Source organism: Mollisia scopiformis, assembly GCF_001500285.1.
Source record: "Mollisia scopiformis unplaced genomic scaffold LY89scaffold_1, whole genome shotgun sequence".
Classification (NCBI taxonomy): Eukaryota; Fungi; Ascomycota; class Leotiomycetes; order Helotiales; family Mollisiaceae; genus Mollisia; species Mollisia scopiformis.
This window is the reverse complement of record NW_017263581.1, coordinates 2,512,012-2,535,060: the sequence shown is the minus strand read 5'-3', so window position 1 is coordinate 2,535,060 and position 23,049 is coordinate 2,512,012. Positions and strand designations below refer to the sequence as shown.

At 47.3% G+C, this 23,049-nt stretch overlaps 6 protein-coding genes across 6 annotated transcripts; 2 read left to right on the top strand and 4 right to left on the bottom strand.

Annotated features, from left to right (window-relative positions):
• Positions 1 to 247: 247 nt before the first annotated feature.
• Positions 248 to 1,419, bottom strand: LY89DRAFT_634832 (putative isomerase YbhE; the record flags this gene model as incomplete). The annotated part of the gene is made up of 2 exons (XM_018211411.1): positions 248 to 1,016; positions 1,064 to 1,419. 2 exons carry the CDS (start codon positions 1,417 to 1,419, stop codon positions 248 to 250), a joined length of 1,125 nt encoding a protein of 374 aa, XP_018078976.1.
• Positions 1,420 to 2,401: 982 nt separating this feature from the next.
• On the top strand, positions 2,402 to 4,302 carry LY89DRAFT_703599 (FAD-binding domain-containing protein; the record flags this gene model as incomplete). Its single annotated transcript, XM_018217332.1, has 6 exons — positions 2,402 to 2,865; positions 2,914 to 3,451; positions 3,506 to 3,517; positions 3,572 to 3,664; positions 3,716 to 3,908; positions 3,977 to 4,302. The coding sequence occupies 6 exons, from the start codon at positions 2,402 to 2,404 to the stop codon at positions 4,144 to 4,146; spliced, it is 1,470 nt and encodes a 489-aa protein (XP_018078975.1). The 3' UTR covers positions 4,147 to 4,302.
• A 1,256-nt stretch (positions 4,303 to 5,558) lies between these two features.
• Positions 5,559 to 8,127, top strand: LY89DRAFT_776697 (uncharacterized protein). The gene is made up of 2 exons (XM_018222067.1): positions 5,559 to 6,419; positions 6,478 to 8,127. Exons 1-2 carry the CDS (start codon positions 5,758 to 5,760, stop codon positions 8,000 to 8,002), a joined length of 2,187 nt encoding a protein of 728 aa, XP_018078974.1. The 5' UTR covers positions 5,559 to 5,757; the 3' UTR covers positions 8,003 to 8,127.
• A 495-nt stretch (positions 8,128 to 8,622) lies between these two features.
• On the bottom strand, positions 8,623 to 10,134 carry LY89DRAFT_573362 (putative fungal alpha-L-arabinofuranosidase; the record flags this gene model as incomplete). Its single annotated transcript, XM_018208684.1, has 1 exon — positions 8,623 to 10,134. One exon carries the CDS (start codon positions 10,132 to 10,134, stop codon positions 8,623 to 8,625), a length of 1,512 nt encoding a protein of 503 aa, XP_018078973.1.
• Positions 10,135 to 13,167: 3,033 nt separating this feature from the next.
• LY89DRAFT_679703 (putative G-protein beta WD 40 repeat-containing protein) lies at positions 13,168 to 17,873 on the bottom strand. Its single transcript, XM_018213930.1, has 4 exons — positions 17,722 to 17,873; positions 17,015 to 17,673; positions 15,421 to 16,958; positions 13,168 to 15,368 (listed from the first exon to the last, which is right to left on the bottom strand). Exons 2-4 carry the CDS (start codon positions 17,655 to 17,657, stop codon positions 13,389 to 13,391), a joined length of 4,161 nt encoding a protein of 1,386 aa, XP_018078972.1. The 5' UTR covers positions 17,658 to 17,673; positions 17,722 to 17,873; the 3' UTR covers positions 13,168 to 13,388.
• Positions 17,874 to 20,228: 2,355 nt separating this feature from the next.
• LY89DRAFT_663338 (uncharacterized protein) lies at positions 20,229 to 21,968 on the bottom strand (the record flags this gene model as incomplete). Its single annotated transcript, XM_018212698.1, has 1 exon — positions 20,229 to 21,968. The coding sequence occupies one exon, from the start codon at positions 21,966 to 21,968 to the stop codon at positions 20,229 to 20,231; it is 1,740 nt and encodes a 579-aa protein (XP_018078971.1).
• Between the last annotated feature and the right edge of the window lie 1,081 nt (positions 21,969 to 23,049).

Below are 23,049 nucleotides of genomic sequence, written 5' to 3'. Positions count from 1 at the left end.
ATGTGACGCGGACTTCAGATATTCAAAGACTTTTCAGATTGCTCACTATAGCTTAGGACAATATGATCATACGACCATAGTTCGCTCATGGTCTGAAGAGGTCATGAATACCCATTCCTCACTGACGATTCGCAGTCCAAGACAACGAAACGAGATCCCAATGACTTTTGTCATATATACACATTCGGCCAAGCGGATGCCTCCGCTTAGAAGTTATATACATCATACTCTCGCCAGGCTCATTATTCTACTCATCCCATAGCACAGCACTCAAGCCATCGTCATTTTCTGCGTGCCCTGCAACTCCAATCCTCATACTGGCTATTTGAGGTCCGAGCGCACCCGTCGCCACATCTCTCTTGACAACTACCACGTTTGCAGTCGTTTGATCTCCAATTACAACCATATCACCCGCCTTGTTGATCTGGAATGTTCGAGGATAGGTTCCTCCGGATGTTGTAATTGCTTGGAAGGTCATCGTTCCAGATGTGTCCAAGGAGAATGCAGCCATGGAATCATTTGGCGAAAACGAGAGATCTCGTCGGTTTGAAGCATAGAGGGAGTTATCCTTCACGCGTACCTCACCAACTTTTGTTCCAGATGGCGCAGCTTTTCCTCCCGGCATAGTCGTTATTGTTTGGAATTTTGTCAATGTCAGACATCCACCATCCGGGTACGATACCGTGAAGGCATGCACTGAGTTCGCAAGTTCGTTTCCTACATACAAGACGTTCTTTCCCCAGAATGTAGCGTGACGAGGGCCAGTGCCCGGTGTGTCAGTGTACGGAGTACAAGCTATGAGCTTTCCAGTGCTGGCGTCGATTCTATAGATCCTGATCAAGTCTGCTCCAAGATCTGGTGCCAAGATGAACTGTTCTGTGGGATCGACAATCGTTTCGTGAGGATGTGGAGCATCTTGTCTGGAATTGGGCCCTCTCGCACTCATAGTCAAGCTGAAAGTTTGGAGCGCTGACCCTGAAAGGGGCAACTTGTGAGTGCTGATTATCGAAGTTTGACTGCAGAATATATCAGCACAGACTTGACTCCATTGGAGATTTCTCACTAATGAGCGCTTGCAAGATAATTGCCTCCTCCATATTGCACATTTGCTACAGCTCCCAGTGGAGCTGAAGCCTTTCCAGATTGTTTCAATCCACCATTGGTAGCGGCTGCGACAGACCAAACTGAAGCACTACCAGAACCTGTCTCATCGGCAACATACAATGTTCTGTCTGTTGAGTTGAAAGTCATCCAACTCGGCTGGCCCCCGAGCGTCACTGTACTGTTTTGCGTCAAGGTCGACCCGGTCAAAGTCAGAGTGTACACCACACCAGTGTAATGAGAGACGAAAATGTTCGCCGCAGAGCCAGTCTGCACCAGTGCGGATAGTAATCCTAAACCCAACGCGTGGAACAACATGATGAGAGGTGTCTGGCGATCTGGGACAACGATTTCTTGAGTCTAAATACGCCTCTGCCAAGAAGAAACTTTCTACAGGCTGCACTCCTACTTATCAGTAAGGTCAATCTGGCTTACAGGTACAAAATCAATGTCAAACGGAAGTATTCACCCAGGGTAATCAATTCCAAGAGGGGCCTGCCGGATCATCGATTGACCCAGGTGACCCATGGATCGGAGGTTATATCAGCCTCAAAAGAATTTTCCGCTCGTGTAGAACACGAAGCAGTGCTCCTACCCGCTCTAAACCGCTGTCATCTCCACATTTTTATCTCGGGGACCCCACACTTTCCCCAAAATCATCACGCAGTCTGTTGAAAACTTCTCGCAAAAAGAAGTTGTCGTATAGCAGCCGGAGAATAATATGTCTGATATTGATCGACGCGAGACCACTACTGGGATGCGATTGAATGGGACGTTCCGGAAACAACGTTTGAGGTAGGGGACCTCCGTGGTTACGATCGGATGAATACAACGTCACACAAAGATCTGATAGTATCTAGGTCCTAGAAGGCGGAGGGATGGAACTCGTGACCCTAGCACTCGTCATACGTTTTATTACCCATATTTCACTCGGATCATAAATTTCATGTGCTCCCACTCAAGAAATTGGATGAATTCGAAATGATTGAGGCAAAGTTCGCCACAACCCAATATACACCATCCACGCACGGTAGGTACTTCGGTATGGTACTGGATAATGAGGTCTAGATGGCTCTGCCAAGCAAGTGCAATCCTTTTCTGGATTCCTCCCCGTTCTTATCCGTCTGATGTGGGAGGCAATCATCCCATCTTTGTCGGGAGCGGATGTATACTGTCGTATTTCGTTTCTCATATCTTGAGCATGTTCGTTCCTGCTCCGGCGTGGTGGCTATCTTTTCTTCTCGTGGAATTTCTTTAGTCTTCGAAGTTTTAGGTCGACGTAATCACTATTTTTGTGGATATGTTGAGCACAACTCTATGGGCGTTGCTGCTCTCAGCAGGCGCTGATGCTATTCTTGATCGAAGAACAGCGGTCGGCGACTGCTTGACCTCTGCCAGCGTTCCACAAGTCTTACCTGGATCTCCGGCTTATAACTTGACAATCAAGCCATTCAACCTCAGAATTCCATTCACTCCTGCAGCAGTTGTCCAGCCTACGACTGTTGCTCAGGTTCAAGCTGCTGTGTCCTGTGGTGCCAAACTCAACATTCCCGTTAGTCCCAAGGGTGGCGGACACTCATACGCCTCCCATGGACTCGGTGGAGAAGATGGACATCTCGTGGTTGATATGAAGTACTTCACGAGCGTAGAAGTTGACAGCACGACTCAAATCGCATCAATTGGGACAGGAGCAAGACTCGGCAACATCGCACAGTCTTTGTATTCTCAAGGACAGCGGGCTTTCAGTCATGGAACTTGTCCAGGGTAGACTACCCCATGTTTTCCCAATTGACGCTTTAGCTAACTTCTTAGTGTTGGTGTAGCTGGCCATGTAGTTGGAGGCGGCTATGGATACATCTCGCACACCCATGGTCTCGCTCTTGACAACCTCGTTTCAGCGACTGTGGTTCTAGCAAACTCGACAATTGTTAACGCATCGACTACCGAGAACTCCGATTTATTTTGGGCAATCCGAGGAGCTGGTGCTTCATTTGGAATTATCACCGAATACAGATTCCAGACTTTCGCGGCACCAAATAGTAACACAGTATTCTCGTACACGATAAACCCCTCGTCAGCTTCCCAAGCCGCCAAGATCCATTCTGCTCTCCAATCATATGCCAACAGCACCAGCATGCCAGCTGAGATGAACATGCGACTATTCATTTCTCCAGGCTCCTTTAACCTGGAAGGTATATATTACGGTTCCCAATCCGCTTTCCAGTCAGCAGTGTCGCCGCTCTTGAGCCAATTGGGCATCGGCTACGGTCAAGTCCAGACCATGGGTTGGATCGCGGGATTGAGCAACTTTGCGTACATGTCGCTGTCAACTCCCATCGATTATGATATAGTATGTTGCCTCTGCTCTGAATCACAATCCAAAGCTAACTAATACTCTCTCTAGCATGAAACTTTCGTAGGTGCATCAAAAAACAAGGATTAGCTATCGTTGCTAACAATACTGGTTTAGTTCTCGAAGAGCTTGATGACGGTGGATTTGACCGATGCAGCATTTACCGCGTTCTGGAATTATTGGTCCAGCACAGCTCGTGGCGTCAACCGGGTCTGTCTTCTCTCCTTTCTCTTTCGTTTCCTCCTTGCTGACATAAGCTAGGATTGGTATCTCATCATCGATCTTCACGGCGGCCCCACCTCTGCTATCTCAAAGGTCCCCGACAATGCTACTTCCTACGCACACCGCAATGCCTTGCTAAAGTATGAGTTCTACGATCGTGTCGACTCCGGAAGCTACCCGTCCAACGGATTCTCGTTCTTGAACGGATGGGTGAGCTCCATCCTGAATGCTAGTAAGTACTCCCTTTACTTCCCTTCCCATTTCACTTGCTGTGAGGCAAAGCTAACCGAACAAAAACAGTGCCAACGACCAACTTCGGCATGTACATCAACTACGCCGACACCTCGTTGACAATGGCGCAAGCACACTCTTCATACTGGCTGACGCACTACCCAATGCTGTCGCAGATCAAGAAGGCTTATGATCCCAAACAAGTGTTTTCCAACCCTCAGGCCATCACATCTTCTTAAGCGAGGGGTAATGATTTTGGGAGAGCTATTGAAGGAAGGAGATACATAATTAGCTGCAAAGATTGTATGAATGGGTAGCAAATATAAACCAATAACGTTCTTTAATTAAGTACATAGTCTCTTGGTTGTCCCTAGCGATGAATTTACACACTGCGGATGAGTCACGTGGTTGGAAGGGTTTGGTGGGAGCACCCAGATAGCTTCAATGTACCTAGCTACTTGGTCTTGAGTCAATCGCTCTTTAACACTCAAACCTCCTTCGCCAGCGTCATGAATTTAGTTCCGAGTTCTCATTGCTGTTCAACCCAAAACGCCTTGCTTGCTCTCCGTCGACTTCCAACCATCAATCGCTCCGGATCCCCTCAAGACTTATTTAGATCCAACTGGTCACCTGCTTCCAGTCCCCACTACTGTTCGTGCTATCATTGGCCGGTACTTCTTCAATAGCATTGAAAGGCTCCTCACTCCGCTCCTGCTTGTATGCCGAATCGCGGATGGTCGACAACTGATAAGGTCGCCTTACTGAAACGTATCGATGTTGATGCTGAGTTGGTGTAATGGGTTTGGATCCAGTATCGAAAAGGGAAGTGGCGTCCTCGCCTGAAAGTCGAAGTTCTGAAGCATATGTGCCTGTGAAGGGGAAGCGAAAGACAGGAGCAACGACCTCTTCCATAGCCTTCATCTTTACTTCTGCTTCACGCTTAGTGGCAAGTGAATACTGTCGAGGAGACTGGGGAGGAGTTATAGGGTATGAAAGTGATCGATGTTTGTGGTGCGACTTTCTCGTCATGATTTAAGAGTGGACGGTTTGCAATTAAATTTGGAGAATTGAAGCTTTGATTTTTTCAATCCAAGGAACGAGGCAGAAAGAGTTATACTTATAGCTCTTTCGCTGATTGTTGTGTCTTCTCTACACGGCAGTTGTCCGACTTGTCATGAACATTCAGAGTACTTTCCCTTCATTCACCTTACCGTTTTACGAGATCCCGTTACCGGAGATACTTTGAACCCATTTCTTGAAAGGTGCTCCGAAAGTAGCGGGACCAAGAATCTGTTCACTGGGAACTTTTGCGGCATGTATAGGTCTTTTGCAAGAAAGCGCCAAGAAACAGACATGCAGTCATTTCTCGAAAGTACTGCTTACTTCCCCAATTTGAAAATTCCCGCTCAGCGGACTTAGGTCAAACCTTTCGCCTATCGTATGCGAGTCCAGAAATGCGGCATGCTATGGAGAAATCATGCCATGAGGAAGCTACGTTCAAGAAAGGCCGATGGGTACGGGACGGGATTGGCTTGACCACCTTCAGCTGCAGGAGTGTTTTGTGCCGTACTTTCGGAGATTATACTTTGATAACAGAAGTATTAAAGTTTCCACTTCTGCTCGGTGATCAACATGCTCTCACCTATTTTCTGTTTCAAGTTCATGGTCGAGGGCGCAAAACCGCCCTCTTCTGCGAACTAGCTTGGTGGCGCTGTATAGTCGTTGGTAATTGGCCAATGTGGTTCCAGAAGGTACGTGCATGAAAGTACGCTTACACAGCAGGACACTAGAACACTTCTGTACACCGAGGGCGTTCTCAACCGTGGAAGTCAGGATCATCGCTTACAAAAATGTTACTTACCCCACACTTTTGTCTGTTGTGCTGTCCAACTATTGATGGTTCAATTCTTCTGCATTGCGCAGAGTCATTCATCCCACTCCACACAGAGATCAAGCAAATCTACCGCAGCAAGATGGCAAATCACCAAGACGAACTTTGGAGCCCAGTAACGACTGATTATGATTTCTGGCAAACCAATGACGATTTCAGCACCTTCAGCAGTCAACAGGAAATCGGACGCGAGCCTACTCGTCGCACATCTTCGAATCAGATCAACAACTTCGAATCGACCAGAACATACTCTTGGAGCACAAACAATGCAAGTGTGCCTAGGACTGTGGAGGTTTTTTCGGCTCTCGATCTTGAAGCCCTTGGTTGCAACGACGCGGGTCTTGAACTTCAAACTCTGCTGCATCGAGATCTCACGGCTACAAACAATGAGGACATCGGCTCGGCCGCCCTTAGAGAAGCTCAATTTCGACCTCCTCCAGAAGAAGAACCCGAATACACCATACGTCGGGAAATTCTTAATGAGACGCCACGCTCCAACGCAGGTCCAACACCAGAGGAATGGGAAGCAAAGAAGCCCGAAATATACGCATTGTACGTTGAGCAGAGGTGGTCCTGCCGAGAAGTAATGGAAAAGATGGCGGATAGGGGATTTTATGCAACGTGGGTAGTGCTCTGATCCACTTCAAGAAACTTTGACTAATATAAGCAACGTATATAGGGTTCCAATGTACAAACGAAGATTCAGCAAATGGGACTGGCCAACCTACCGTACCAGATCCAAGGGATCTCGAGGCAATCCATCTATCCGGAGAGCGGGAAGAGCAACTCGAAAAACAACTTCAAACCTTTCACTAGCCCAGCATGACGAGCTTACTCATGTTGGCGTATGCAATACACTCGCTGCCTTTAAATCTCCTCCATCCAGCTTTGCGTACGTCAGCACGATCAACCCGAGGTTCATGCTCTTACCTGGGAGCGACGAGACGCTCAAGATCATTCTGCACGACGTCAAAAGACTGTACTCTCGAGAAATTTCTCAAGGGAACTGGAAAGTCACGAATCGTTGCGAAGTCGAAGAGGACGTTCACGACAATTTACTTGCCGGAATTGGAACTGCTCTCCGGAACCTTGAGTCATTAGGAGACGAGATCGGCTTCCTGGGTATCCGTAAAGCCTTCATGACTCTAGAAGGCGTAGTCTCTCGCTGTGGATTGTTCTCCCTCCCCGCCATTTGGGAATCGTTCCTGAGATTGATACTGAAGAAGCGCCCGGACATAGCACAGAGCTTCCTTACACAAGCTATTCAACTAGCCGTCAAATTCGGTCACGAGCAGCACCATGAATTTGTTCAGGTGCTTGTCAACCTTCAGAAGATTCAAAAGACTGCCCCAGAGCAGCTCCAGAAAGTCGTCTGCGAAGCGTACCGTAGCTGTATCGATCACCTGAAATCGATGCTCAGTGTTGATCATCTTACCACCCTTCAACTCTGGTCCGACTTCGTCGTATATCTGGACCGTAGCTCAGTCAATGAAGCCAAAGCCGCTGTCAAAGCTTTCCGAAAGCTGATTAAAAAGTCGGAAAAGGACAACGGAATAGACGATGACTACACCCTTGAATTACTCGGCTTGACCCTTTACCTGTTACAATCCACGCCTTCGATGGCTGATGAAGCCGAGATAGTCGCTCTCGATATGCTTGTTCGGGTCAATCGAAGGACTGAAAAGGGCGAGAAGTTGAAGGGGGCCTTGTTGATTACTTGGAAGGACCTAAAGCATACTCTAGGCGATTTTTGCCATGCTAAAGGGGAAGATAGCATGGCGATTACGCACCTAGAGGAATACCTCGAGCATGGAGTTGAGGATGATCGGGATATCATCGCACTGGAGAAATTGGAAGAGTGGCATACGCTGTTGGAAAATCACGAAAGAGCGAGCTATATGCGCCGGTGGCGAGAGACCAGTGTTCGCGAAATATCGCAGGAGGGCTACAAAATCCCACGCGAGAAGGAACCATCAAACGACGAAAGTGAATTCGAGGATGGAGATGGAGAGTCTGAGAACGCAGGCAGTAGCGAAGCGACTGTAGTAGACCAAGCTGAGACACGAGATAGCAAAGTTGGGGAGCGTGCTGACGTGGGCGAGGACGGGGAGGAAGAGGACGACGAGAATGTCCAAGTGGAAATGCAGCTTTTTCGGGAGCAGGAAGAGCATCGAGAACGAGCATTGGCTCTATTGCAGAAATAGCATGATCGATGACAGGAGAGCATGCAATTTTGCAAGTGTTTCAGGCGACAAGTGGCGTTTCTGCTGTGTTGAGTATGGCTGGTGTTTGAGGACGGGCATGTACCTTTAGACTTTCTATTCTGGTCATGCAATCTTTATGAAGATAAAACCAGCTCTACGAGTTGTTTTCTGCCTGTTGTGAAAATTGTCTTTTTCTTGCGCTCATGCCATTTACGCTTTTTGCGCTGACAGCGCTATCTGCGCGATTTGCGCGAGTCGCGCCCAACGCGCTTCATCCACTCTTGTAAACCAATTCGCTCTCGAGTTCAGCAAATGTGCAGTGTGCCAAGACGTGATCCGTCTAAGTCAATGAATGTCGCAACATGCACAATTGGCTCGATACTTCCCAGCTATGGTGATAAAATATCACTTGAAACAATGTTGAGATCCATGGGCGATTTTCCCTGCTTCTTCGGCAACAGATACTCGTTATATACAAAGGCTACATAGTTCGCTCTCAAGGTTGCTTACTCTTTTCATATGGCCCTGTGAAAAGCAGCTAGCCTCCTCAGACTCAAGAAAAGAAGACAATATGTACAATGCATCATTTTTAAATTTTTCGTAGGAACCGGGCCAAAGACTTAGGCAAACCCATCAACGACAAGGAAGGTCACATCATTGTTGAACGAGGCGGGTGCATCAAAAGTCTGAACCCCACCATTACTCGCAGCATACCCCACATTGGCATAGTGGCGGAAATAGCGAGTAGGATAACTCCAAGATCGAATCGAGTTGCCTTCACCACTGAGACCGGCTATTGGGCAGAATGTAGCATCTTCATGGAACTGCTTCGTGCCATCATTGGTGTTGAGTAAGAGCGCAAAGTTGTAGTGTCTGATGTAGCTGCCGGCAGTGTCCACGGACTCGAAAGAGTAGCAGGCACTATTAGCAAGACCCGCGACAACGATCCAGCTCGCTTGTTGTTGGAGAGCAGTGGTGCTGGACGAATTGACGACCTGGGTATTAACGGTAGTGCCGGTGTGGGCGATATACCGTGTCGTGTAACCCGGTGTAGTGACGTGGAAGGAGATCGATGAGCCGACGGTAAGGGCTGGACCGCTGGTTAGGGAAGTGGTAGCGTATCCGGCAGCTACAATGTTGGCTTGTACCGAGTTCTCGGTAGCGTCGGATGGGTAGCCAGAGGTCATTACTCCCTCGTAGAATGTACCTTGTGCGCCGTTGCTGTTGTCACCACCAATGCCGAGAATAATGGCGCCCTCTTTGCTCATCGGGTTATACCCAGACGCAGCTGGACGTACACCGCTGTAGTAAGTCGACAAGGCACCGGATGCAGAGTTGCCTGCACGGATGGCCCATTGATTTGGTTCTCCTTTGATAATTGCAGTGACGAACCGAGAGGTGATCGAAAGGTCAGCAGCGTTGTTAGTGACGCTCTCGCCAGAGAACAGGCCGTTCTCCATATCGGCCATAATCCAAGGGCCACTGCCAGCTCCAGTTCCCCAGGAAGTGCTTGTACCAAAGTAGATGGCTTCCATGTGACCGTTGCCCGTATCTTTATTACTGACCTCTGCATTGCCGTAATCGTAGCAACAGGCACCGTTGTAGTGAGTTCCATCAAGCACGGCGTACATGCCCTCAGATCCATCTCCTGTAGCAGTCCCACTGGCGGCATCGTTGCGATAGCCAGTGCCAGGCGACATAAAAACACCATAGGCCTTTTGACCGTTCAATGTGACAGGTGCACCAGTCGCACTGGCCAGGTTGTCGTAGCCATTGAGGTCAGGGCCACTGAAGCCCCCAGGAGGAGCTTGCGTTAGGTGATTACCCTTGCCGGATTGGTCGTAAATGATTGTAATGAGACATGTTGTGGAGGCGCAGAAGGTATCTTGTGCGGCTGCATTAGCGACTCCGCCGGCAGAGAGCGGAGTGATGTTAGTCGTGGTATTGTCGGAGCCACGTTTCACTTGGTAGAGCGAGCCGGAATATGCACTATACAAAGCGCGAGTGGTACTGTGTGCAGCGATACAAGGCGTACCTCCAGAAGAGTAGAGGTCACAGGGAGCCGCGATGACCGAGGCAACAAGGCCTAGAGCGAGTACGCAAGAACGTTCGAGGCGAGGGTGTGAGAGCATGTTTGATCACTTTTGGTGGTGCGGAATCGCCTGTAACACTTCTAAACCCATCGGATGTTATGCCTAGGTCTTTATACTACACGGCATTTAGCCTATCCTGTTCTCATCTCCATTGAATTTTTTGAATTGTCCGTTTCCGGGGTTGAAGGTGGCACGCGTTACGAATAAGGTGGGAATTTCCTCCAGTAACAAAGTGAACTTGGACACTGTGGAGCGCTGTCGCCCTAGTGCCGCGCGAATAGGGCTTCATAGCACATGTCAGGTGGAATAAAAGGCTCCGTCTAACAAGTAGTCTTCGGTAAATACTCTTAAGTGATCAGACTTATGCTGGAGGAATGACTTCTTTGTGTGCCTTTCCCCGCGGTGCAAGGGAAAAAATTGAGCGAGGTACGCACTCCTTCGTATAACCTAAGGTTATCCTTTCCCCGCGATCCCCATTGGACCGCATAGATCGTACCCCGCGCCCCGCATGAACCTAAAAAGAAGCGCTCCGGACCAGGTACCGAAAGGGAAGCTCGGCATATTATGATTTTCCGTATGACTGCGAGCTGTTTACTATTGATAAACAGCTTCTGTGGCTTCGATCTTCAACAAGTTTGCAGCGGCACTCCTCGGCTTTCCTTTCAGGGGCCATCTCGCTAAATCATTTTAGCGAGTCGGCTCAACTTCAATGGAATAGCCGAGGAGTATTCCCGAGACCATGATTCACTTAGCAAAAGATGGAGAATTTTGTTATATTTAGAGTGAGACTGTGCGAGTAGAAGGTGAAAAAATCCATGCGTGTTATGACTGTACTGGTGCAAACTCAAAACTTCCTTAACTTTCGTTACTTTTTACAAAGAATTTTTCACCTGAGCATCTGCTGAACCGAAGCTCAAAATCATCGCATACGGCATACTACCAACAAATAATAACTCCATTCAACACCAAATTAAACTCGAGGATCTTTTTGACACGTTGTGGATCGATAATTCCAGAACCCACGCAACTCAACGTATTCGTTCCTTCACATTCTATTTCCAAACTTTCAAGATTGCCAAACCATGCTGCATAAGTCAATTACTAATATCATCTGTATCTTGGAGGCTGCCTACATACTATTGAGATAATCAAATCTGAGCCCTCCTCACCACCCCAGGATCCATCACCACCACTATAGCTAGGACCGCTTTCGAGAACGATAATATCTGTGTCTCTGGTGTTCATCACACACGAAAGGGTAGTGGCCGTCGGGGCCACGCGTCCTGCATGTTTTAATTGTGCCTTCTTTCGTAGTATATTTGCCGCAACAGCGAAGAATTGTGAATTCTTTACGGCACTTTAGCTATTCCATATATTTATAACGCTCTATGTAGTATATCATAAAATGCTATTATATTGTTATAATTAGGATTTGTAATGAACAGCAGTATAGGTTATAATTCGAGTAATGTTGTAATAGAATAAGGACAAGGAATTGAAGAAGTATTTATATATCTAGGTCATATTTAAATTGTGTGAATCATGCAAGTTCATCATATTTAATGCGAATTATAATTTGATGGAGCAGAATTCTTTGTACCAAACTTTAAGTTTCTTTAAATCCTCGTTGTCACTTCTTTTAAACCGTGCTCTCTGCTTCGTAAACTCAGAATAAATCTAACTAAAATCATCAATCGCACATACCGTCCTACAAAGAGAAAATAATTCCAATTAATGCTAAGCTACTCAAGGTAAATCTGGGTGGAATATTGATGTAATGATAAAGATGTCGTGAAGTGAAAGATTGGAGACTCGCTGGAGAAGCAAAACGCATAAAAAATATTTTCCATTAGCGGCAAGATGCTAGTCACCTCTATCCGAGACAGCTCTATAATTCAAAGTTCCTAAAAAACATAATCATCCGAAACGCTCAAATGCTTCCATAAATGCTCTTCTCCGAACCCTCTCAACTAAGCCTCCAGATTTCAAGAATTCCACCAGCATTAAACATAACATCGACATGTGCAAATTCACATACTACTACTGCATCGATTGCAAAATCACTAAAAACGTTATAGAACTCTGCAAGGATCTCAAAAAGACCGCCGATTTGAACGGAAACGTATACGATTTGTCACGGTTCTGGAGTCACGTGCTCGCTAAGTACTCACGTGACCGCTCACCTGTATATATGCTCTGCCTTCCGGCGCTTCTTTCCTTCCTTTCCTCTTTACCTTTAGATTCTAAGAGATAGCCTAATCGATTCCTCGTCTACGTACTTGAGTCCAACTGTGCTGTCACACGATTACAGAGAATGTAAACATTTAGCGGTAGAACCGAAGAGAATCGCGGGTAGATAGACTAGATTTGAGCATGATTGCCACGTGAGTGCGCTTTACCAGTTTAAACATAAATATTAAGTAGTATCAAAAGCTTAAAGATATAAACACGGCAAACGTAAGCACCTGATCGTAGCATTTTTTGCGAGTCTCTAATTGGTCAGAATTGTGACAGACCAGATCAGGTTGAGATGCAAGAGGTGATCCATTCTTAGAATACTAAGGTGAAGAGCTGAGGACAGCTCTCAGGAGTGCTTATATACAGGATTCTGCCAGGCGGTGAGTTGTCACGTGATAGGACTGAAACCAGCACTGTGACAAGAATGTCCAGAAAAGTCATGTGAAGCGTAGAGTTATTGATTTATTAAAAATTATGTAATAAGTTAAATATATAATATACAAGCTTCACGGCCTCCTTACTTCTCTCTATTAAAGTTATTATTATAATATATATTAATTTCCAATTACACTATAATTACGCCGAGTGTTATATATTGTTACGGATTACCTGGGTCGCCTGGCTAATCGCCCGTCACCTGACCTAATCGCCTGCCTAATCGCCTGCGACAGAGGTCAGGCCGGGAATGGTGGCGTTCCCGAGCTCTAAGCCCGTTAGGGCGTAGCCTCTCACATGACATCCCTTTCCCCCTGGCATATATATACCTAGATCTTTTCCTTTGTCATTCTTTTTCTCTTCTCTACTTTTAGATTCTAAGAGATAGCCGAATCGATTCTTCGTCTACGTACTAAGCTTCCCACCGTGCTGTCACATATATTGTATTTATTAAAGCAAGCACGTATTGCGGCTTATATCTGGCACTAGGCTAGGGCCGTGGCCCGTGCGCTAGGAGAGATATCTCCCAACCTCAGCTTCTACCTTCCTAGTTCTTTAATTAATCTAATTGATTCAACTTGCCTACTTCCCTCCTATCGTGCTGCGCTTCCAAGTGGTTATTACATCCTAGGGATTCCCATTTCAATAGTATTCAAGCTTCTACGATCAATATTGAGGCTTAAAACTCGACCATTCCCAAATCCCATAGCCACTTGATCACCTCTCACATCATAACATTGTAGTTGGAAATCTGTGGGCAAAAGAAACACAGGCACTAGTCCATAATACACCCATTGATTTTCTCCCTGGACAGCTCTCAATGATTCAAAATCAGAGCTTTGCCCACTCGTAGAGATATTTTCATCAATCTTAATCTCACCGAGATTTGTTGCGAGGTTTCGGCCGTCTGTAGAGAATCGTAGGAACGAGACAGCGTCTGAAGTCTTGATTTCCCGCGATTTACGGAACTTGACATGACTCCTAAAAGTGCCACTAAGGAATTTTGAGACTTTCAAGGATTTGGTAACATCCCACAGCCTGATGGTCTCATCCAAAGACCCTGATGCGATCTGCTTGCCGTCTGGCGAGAAGGCGATAGCGCTGACCGGTGCCGAGTGGCTTGCAAGCGTTCGCTGGAGATCGCCGGTAGTAGCGTCCCATAGCTTGATAGTCTTATCTCCAGACCCTGACGCGATCTGTTTGCCGTCTGGCGAGAAGGCGACAGCGCTGACCCCATCCGAGTGGCCTGCAAGCGTCCGCTGGAGATCGCCGGTAATAGCGTCCCACAGCTTAATGGTCTTATCTTTAGACCCTGACGCGATCTGCTTGCCGTCTAGCGAGAAGGCGATAGCCCAGACCAAATCCGAGTTGTTTACAAGCGTCCGCTGGAGGTCGCCGGTAGTAGCGTCCCATAGCTTAATATCCCAAGACCCTGACGCAATCTGCTTGCCGTCTGGCGAGAAGGCGACAGCCCAGACATAGCCCGAGTGGCCTGCGAGCGTCTGCTGGAGGTCGCTAGTAATAGCGTCCCATAGCTTGATAGTCTCATCCCAAGACCCTGACGCGATCTGTTTGCCGTCTGGCGAGAAGGCGATAGCGCTGACCGGTTTCGAGTGGCTTGCAAGCGTTCGCTGGAGATCGCCGGTAATAGCGTCCCAGAGCTTAATAGTCTTGTCCTCAGACCCTGACGCGATCTGTTTGCCGTTTGGCGAGAAAGCAATATCCCAGACCAATTCCGAGTGGCCTGTAAGCGTCCTCTGGAGGTCGCCAGTAGTAGCGTCCCATAGCTTGATAGTCTTGTCCCCAGACCCTGACGCGATCTGCTTGCCGTCTGGCGAGAAGGCGACAGCGATAACTAAATCCGAGTGGCCTGCAAGCGTCCGCTGGAGATCGCCAGTAGTAGCGTCCCAGAGCTTAAAGGTTTTGTCCCCCCCTGACGCGATCTGTTTACCGTCTGGCGAGAAGGCGATAGCGCTGACCCCATCCGAGTGGCCTGCAAACGTTCGCTGGAGATCGCCGGTAGTAACGTCCCAGAGCTTAATGGTCTTGTCCTCAGACCCTGACGCGATCTGTTTGCCGTCTGGCGAGAAGGCGATATCCCAGACCAATTCCGAGTGGCCTGTAAGCGTCCTCTGGAGGTCGCCAGTAGTAGTGTCCCAAAGCTTAATGGTCTTATCCTCAGACCCTGACGCGATCTGCTTGCCGTCTGGCGAGAAGGCGACAGCCCAGACATAGCCCGAGTGGCCTGCAAGCGTCCGCTGGAGGTCGCCGGTAGTAGCGTCCCACAGCTTGATAGTCTTATCCCAAGACCCTGACGCGATCTGCTTGCCGTCTGGTGAGAAGGCGACAGCCCAGACATAGCCCGAGTGGCCTGTGAGCGTCTGAATTAAAGATGCCCACGCGTCTTCCACCTGAGGGAGCTTTCTTAACCATGTGGGAACCTTGTCTAAATTCCTCCTCCTTACGATGCTTGTTTGAGGGCTGAAAACTATAGCAGAACTATAGGCCTGTAACGGCCAAGTCGCTAGTGTCTGGTAGTGTCGTAATAAGAAACGTATAGCATCTTGCACAACTATTGATAGGAAAGGGTTCTTCGTTAACTTAACGACCCTTTAATTAGCTAATGATCCTGGAAATCGAATATATACTTACGTCTGCTATATCTGTTAACGTCTTGAATGCTTCAATAGCGCGCGGGAGCTTGTCCAACAAACTTAGGCATTCTAGCCACTCTAGCAACTTAGTACAGAGGAATATACTGACTTTCCCTTGTTCAGTAAGAGCATTCCGTATTAGCGTCGTTCGTTTAGCGCCCTCTAAATGCTGTACCCAAAAAGTTGCTGCATAGTCCACGCTGGCCACCAGTCCATTCCTTTTCACTAACTCCTTAGTAGAATCAGGTCGCGGTAGGTCAACAAGATTAGGCTTGAGTCGTTGAGATAAATGTGACAAACAACTTAGCGCCATCTCACCATGCCTATAATGTTCATAGGAGTCAAGTATAGATTGTCCATCCTTCCCAGCCAGGTAATCTCGAGCTGACTGATGAACAAATTCGATGTCTGTTCCTCGTCTCTTAACAAATGAAGCACATCGATCGACCCACGCTTCAATAGCGACTAATTCGTCAGACAGACCTGTCACGCTAGCCACCTCCTCCACATTTAGAGGTCGATAGGCCAGCATCATCGCCTTGAGGAGTCGCATACATCCCTTCACAACGGCTGACTCGCCTTCGTTGAGCTGATCGGATATCCGACGATAAAAGGCAGGCAGACCTGGGGGGAAGTCTTGAATTGTGGCCAATGCCTTGTCGTTGGACATACTCTCGAGTCTCTTGCATACCAAGCTTACCCACAAATACGTGTCCTCAGCCTTTGCAGCAAGCTCAGTCTCTACCCTTTGCCGCAATGCTAGTCCATAGTGGTTGCGACGGTCGAGCTCAATCGCCTTAGAAGCAATGTAAATCTTTACAGCTTCAGAAAGATGTTTCTGGTTGAGCTCCAGGCTGACCCCAACCTGATCAGATCCAGTTAACAATTCCTGCTCAGCGCTGTCCAATGGTCGACTTGTCAACAGCCATTTGATTTTGGAGGGTTGATCGAGTCCTGTTCGGACAATGAGCTTTAGGAGATCGGCCATGCCATCATCTTGGCACTCATCAAGAGCATCCACGATCACGTACACTTTCTGACACTTGCATCGGTGTAACATCTCTAAAAAGATATTCCAAAGCGTTCGCCACCAGGTAATATCTTCATCAAAACGCTTGTTTATAGTATCCCAGCGGCATCGTAGAGATTCTTTAAGCTCCTTTTGCTGATTGACTAACTGCAGAATCAGACCCTTGATGATCGCTTCAAGAGTGTTAAGCTCGTAGTTAGCATTTTGACAAAAGAAGTAAGTCACCGCGGTGGATTCATCTTGTGGAAGTGACAGCCGCTCGACAAGACCAATCGACATCATAGTCTTCCCTTTGCCCGCGCCGCCCTTGATCCAGAGTAAACAGACATCGTCTCTATCTCTCCAACTGAGATATTGCGGGTCTTGAAGGATCCAGTCGATGGATTCGTGGAGCAACTTGTCCTTGCTCTCTTTCAGCCGATTCTTGACAGCTAGTGTATCAGGGCATCGCAAAGTACGGAGACAAGATCGATCTATTTCATCGATTGTGACATTCTGATTATTAACTACAACATCGATTAACTACAAAATCCTATATGTAATTACTACGACTTCGGCGTACCGATATGATTGGTACCGATATATTGTTGGCCAGGACCGTTGTTTTGATTGCCAGTACTATTGTTGTTATACTGACTTCCACCACCCGTATTGTTGTTTTGGGCGCCACCGCCAAAGTGTGCAAATGCACGAGCCTCTTCAAATCCATCAGGCAATGAAGGCTCCATCCCAATCACCTCTTCAATAGCTTTTGCTAACTGGTCTTTTCCTCTTGGTGTCGTTACTTCTGGAAACGTTGTTGCCAAGAGTTGCAAGTCATCTAAAATCCCCTTAACTAAACTCTCTACACGACCGCCTTTTCCAATTGTTCGAGCAGCTTTCATATATCGATCCCGCCTCGAGTCACCCTCTTTTGGCATAACCTTTTCAAATAACTCTTGGAGGAGTTTGGCTTGAACTTTGCAATCCTCCAAAGAAGGTATAAACGCAGCCTTTATCGATTCGGCCCCCAAGTTATTGATGTATCTTTCTGCATCTTCGAGGAGCTTCGCGATAAGTGGGAGTTTCGTCGCTGACTTCTTGAAATTCGTTGGGAGGCCCGCTTCGTCTTCGACAGCCTCGTAAATTTGCTTAGTGGCATCGATGATTGAAATTATAGAGGAGATTATGCCAAGGACAAGACTTGCCTCGCCGATGCCGGACATGCTTGGAGTATTAGAGCTAATATAAGTCAGAAACAGGTACTAGAGATTTCGAAAGATTTCTTACGAGGCTACTAACAAGAAGAACGCTCGTAGAATTATCGGGAAGACAGAAGTCCGGTCTATGTCGGCACGAAGACCTAGAGAATACCAATCTAGCTAGGCGGTTGAAAGGATAATAATGTAGCTGGCAGTAGGACGATAAACATGCGGTAGTATCAAAAGAGAAAATGATTAGGGGAATAACGATTTGGAAAGGCGTGGGCTGATTGCTTAGCGTCGCGGGGAAGCGCTAATACCGACTTCGGTCCGGATTAAGTATTTTCCATTTACCCTCGAAAAGCCAACTCAAAACACTAAATAAAATCTCAAAATCCCGTCCCTCGACCACTCTCTATTTATCTTCTCTAAAGAATCGAGGCGGCTGGAGAGGTAGCTGGTACTGTCTCTTTGGTGAGCACCTGCTGTGTACACTTTTCTCACGGCCAGAGTCGAGGAAGACAGCTTGTGCTGGTAAGCTCGAATCTTGCGGCTGCCAACCCATTATGCTCAAGATAATAGCGTGGCCAGTAGGACGATGGATTTGCGAGTAGCGACGGCAACCTCGAAAGCGACTGCGACTCGATCTCGGATTGTTTTTAGGGCCTGACGGTTCACGCGCGGCTCCGGTCATAGTGGCAAATGGGATTGTACTAGGGAGCGATTACGGGCGGTGGTCGTGTTACGGGAGTATGGAATGGGCGATTTGGACGAGAGAGAACGATGTTGGGAAGGTTTTTCCCTGTGAGGACCAGGGGGGTCCGTAGAATCACGGTTGCTGTGGCCAGTGGAGTTGCAACATGGCTTCATTGTGGCCGTAGCCCACCAGGTTTCTAGGGACCGCAGACACAGGAGGACAGTTGGTCGCCGAGTCGGAGCCTTATACCACAGTCACAAACAGAGCACTTCTGTCAACGGATATGTATATATGCGTAGTTAGAAGCCAGACCGCTTAGTGGAGGAGGTTGCTGGTCATACGAGTATGATGAAGTGAGCTGCATTCCCTGAGGTAGATGCAGCTCGGCGGCTGGTGCCAAAGCTGGGCCATTCCGGCATAGCTATCCAAATGGATGGCTGGAACCGTGTATGAATAAATTAATCAATCTAAAGAATCGAATTTCTTTAAGCGATATAGGCTTCGCAGAGTGCATTCATTTCACGATGCACCACGTTCGTATGGGTAACTCAGTTACACATTCAAAGAAGCACGCAAAGGTTAGCGGACAAGGTGGGGCAGAAAGTTTGCGAGAGAATGTTTTGGGGCGAGGTTAGTTTCGAAGCTTACTCTACAGTCTGTAGGTAGAGCGCAAAGAGAGAAAAAGTAAAAGCCGGAAGTGAAAAGTCGGAAGTTTGTTGCGTGGAAACATTTCCCTAAGAAAGTGAATGGCCGATGTTGTTGGTTGCACACAAGACCACTTTTTGCTTTAACTTAATCGGAGGATATAATATCAAAGCAGGAATTTTCTGGTACAGTAAGGTACGCGCAGCCACACGTTGAGCAGCCACAGATTTTATTATATATAAATGTACCGGGATTACTATAACCACACCGTTACTAGCCAGAATCCTTGCTCGCTTAATTGGAGTAAGTATCAGTCCGTGTGGCGACGTCGTATGACATAGCGCGCCCCGGCCGCCACAAGACTAACAATAGCTTTCTAGCATTATCATAGAACTCGGATATCCATATTTAATCGTTGCATATGTTTAAATAGTGAAAAAAGCTTAATAGTGGTGTCACACGTCGAGAGGTCCTATCATAGTATAAAAGAAGGCTCTCTGTAAATCCAAGGGGACGGCGACGACGCGATAGAAATTTTCGGAGCTGACCGATAAGGAGTGTTTGGGAGAGGTATACAATACAACTGAAATGAAAGTGGAGAGAATTTTTAATGTGTTCACAGATTTGAAGTCACTTGAACTCGAAGTACCTATAATTTGTCTCGTCACACGGTGCGTCTCGGCAGGCAGGGATAGACGTTACTTTAATTTCTCCACGTGATAATACAAAATAGAAGAAAATAGTTGGTTATTGCAGGTCGCGATTCTTCGGAGGGGTTTTTTGACGGAGATATCTCTCGGTATGGAAATTTTGGTGACGGAAAGAAAAGAGACGGAGAAAATACTGAAAAAATCTAGTACTGCAACACTAGACATCTCGTAAGGTCGTCGTCTCCTAGTATCCTTGTTTCGAGCACAATATTTGCCGATGTAACATTATGACAGCTAGATGATATTCTTGGTTCTCATTTATCTCTCTACTTTAGTGCATGTAGCTTATATGTCGCATGCACCCTTTCCGACTCTCCATGTCTATTTCTCGATCCACCCGTACCGCCAGCCAAACTCTACAAGTAGTTTTCCTCGGAGCCTCCAATATAACAACATCCTTTCACACCTCGTTGTTTCTGTTCTTGATAAACTAAACTCCCAGTGAGAAGTTCCAGAGAACGACTAAAAGCAAATCAAAACGAAAGTAAACGCAAAACGTAAAACAAAGCTCATTCTCGCATGCCCCACTTTCCTCAAACCACCCTAAAAGTTTCTAGCCCTCTTTCTCGGAATGAAAGACGCGGAAAGGAATCCAGGCTGGCCATAATCGTAGTACGAATCGAAATTCCAATCATTGTTGCGATCACCCTCAGATTCATCACGTCTTCGCTTTCTTGATACCGGCCACTCATCTCTTGAAGGTGCGTTGGTCGAAGAGGGGACGGGGTCGTCGTATATCTCGCCCTCCTCGCGGTCTTCGAATGCATTGAAGTTTCGCTTTCGTGAATTATGCTCTCCTGTTGGATGTTGCTGTCTGGGAGGATCTTGATTTTCTTCGATGTTGTGGAGACTAGCCGGAACGAGAGCGGGAGAGGCTGAAGCAGGAGCACCACAAAGACCGTGGGGAGCATGATCTCTACAATCATGCACGTGGACTCGATCTCGCTTTTGAGGTTTATCCTTGTCCTTAGGCTGTTTCCAAGGAAGGCCATTATGATAGCCATCCTTGTTTTTCGCACGCTTTCTGGAAATGAATTGGGAGTTGGGATCTTGTCCAGCGTCTTCTGGTTCTCGCTTACGCTCCTTCCCGTGGAAATCGTCCCAGAAGGCCTTCTCTTGCTTTTTCTTCGCGTTCACTTCGGCGAGAAGTCCCCGGTAGTAAGCATTCTGGGATTTTCTTCTTGCGGTCATTTCTTCTTCTGTGAGAGACTCATTCTCGTCGTCGATTGGAGCTGGCTTGTTGGAGTCGCCGGTACTTTGGGCGTCGATGGGCTGATCATGAACGGTATCTAGGTTTGGATCAATATTCTCATCGGCGTCGAGACCATTTGTATCCTGAACCAAATCTTCGTTCTCTACCTGATCCTGCGTAGCATCTCCAACATCAACAGGTCCCAAAGTCGACTCGGCGTCTGTCCTATCTTCACCACCTCGCGTAGCTGCCTTGGCCTTTTTCTTGGGTCGTCTTCGCTTTTTGACACGAGCAGGCTTGTTCAATCTACCCAGAACTGAAGTTGAATCGATCTCATCCATGTCAACGGGGCCTTTATGATTGTGACTCTTGCTCCGTGAACTCTTCTCGGCTGGCTGAGGATTTGGAGGACGGTTCAGTACAGCTTGCTTGTAAACTTCATCGAGATCGACATCGTCGAGATTATAGCGGTAAATAGAGCTTTGCGTGGTCTTATGATCGGGTTTCCAAGCAAAGAAGTGATCCTTGAGGCTGACACTGCTGGTCATCACGCTCTGTCTCGAGTCCCAGAATTTCAAGAACTCGACAGCTTCTTCGCACAGCCTCATGATACGAGGACTGCCGATTTGGCATTCCTTCTTAGGCTCAACGTAGACCACGAAGTGACCATTGAATCTGCCATATCGTAGACGGACCTGGAAGAGTCTTTGTGCTTCCTTCATATTGTTGTTGTTGATGTGTCCAGCAAAGCTACTCTTCGGGTTCGGGCTGCGGAATGAAGCTTTGACGGAGTATTGAGGATAGCCGTGCTTGAGGGGAAGAAGTGGTCGGCCGATATTTCTCGCGCGGATGGCTTCTTCCTCCAGCTCTCTTTGTTTTCGGGCCTTAAATTCTCGCAATTCCTTCTTGCGAGCCTCCCTCTTCTTTCTCTCGAGTCTGTTCTTTTCCTTTGGTGTAAGGGTAGGTCTCAGGGGCTTTGCTAGTTTCGGCGCGGGAGGGGCGTTGTTGCGATCGTTGGAATTCGAAGTTGATGCTCCTGCCGCCGCCGCAGCAAGTCGAGTTGCGGCTCTCGTTGAATTTGGCCCGACCATGATTTCAAGATATCTGGTGGTTTCAATTGTTGCGATGCTGCGATCTTGGTCGATTGTTTTATTGGTGTGTTTGTGGAGTTGTGGGGTTGAGGTTGATGGAACAGGCGGCGCTTCCGAGAATTTATTTCGAGACCAACTTCACCTGTTCACCTTTAACAAGAGTGATCCCAAACCATAAAAATGAAATCGGCAAACTTTTCCAATAATTTTAATCATGCTGCATGATTGCTTGTTTGATAGATCACGCGCTTCATCAACTCTCTACATATTGATGTTATTCCTTATCTCCAAGTCTTGAGGGTCTTCCCATGTCCCAGAAGTTTCTGGACATTCAGAGAGCTGTGTCACATGAGCGTAATGTCTGGTTACTTCTTGAACATGGACGACTAACAACGCTTCTGAGCTACGGCCATCGAAACTTCTTTTCATGGCGTTCTGCGTGAGAAGCTATGATGTTTTTGCTCATGATCAACCCGAATGAGGACGCATTTTAGGTAGTACCGCAATGCAATAGAATAATAACAGCCAAAAGCAGTTGCGGAAAGCATTACAAGGATCCATTAGTTGATGAGGAAAGAGATATCGAAGGCTCAGTTAGCAAATTTTAGTAGTGGAGACATAGGTTGAACTTGTTCTGAAGCGGGACATGATGTGTAGCCCACACTAGGCTACTTGGTCTGGAAGCTAGAGTTTAGAGATAAAGTACCCTCTGCTCAATGTACAAGCACATCTTGAAAGGTTCAGATCCAGTTCAGAAGCACCTGAGGGAGCCGAAAGTAGCATGTGACTGAATGTCACTTGAGGCTGGAAGGCTGTGCAATAGGTGACAGTCGCCACGTCAGCCTTGTGCCACAATACCTAAATCCACTCGGCATGAAGTTCAAGACAGGGCTATGAATGGAGCTGTGCCACCAAGGCTGATGTTCAGTAATATTTCAGAACAGCCGGCCAACCTCGGAGGCCTCATCTTGCTTGCCGAGCCGCAAACTCTTATAGGATGGCTTCAGCACGCAAAGCTCATCATGAAAGGGGGTCTGAAAAGTGTTGTCTATGAGTTTAAAGATATAGAGAACTTTTTGGT

What these genes read in the sequence shown, in the direction of transcription:
- LY89DRAFT_679703 (XM_018213930.1), bottom strand. Translation starts at nt 17,657, where the DNA reads ATGTCCGGCATCGGCGAGGCAAGTCTTGTCCTTGGCATAATCTCCTCT. An exon ending in TATCGGTACCAATCATATCG is followed by an intron (nt 16,959 to 17,014) that starts GTACGCCGAAGT and finishes TCGATGTTGTAG; the next exon opens with TTAATAATCAGAATGTCACA. An exon ending in CGTTAACAGATATAGCAGAC is followed by an intron (nt 15,369 to 15,420) that starts GTAAGTATATAT and finishes AGGGTCGTTAAG; the next exon opens with TTAACGAAGAACCCTTTCCT.
- LY89DRAFT_776697 (XM_018222067.1), top strand. Translation starts at nt 5,758, where the DNA reads ATGTTACTTACCCCACACTTTTGTCTGTTGTGCTGTCCAACTATTGAT. An exon ending in GATAGGGGATTTTATGCAAC is followed by an intron (nt 6,420 to 6,477) that starts GTGGGTAGTGCT and finishes CAACGTATATAG; the next exon opens with GGTTCCAATGTACAAACGAA.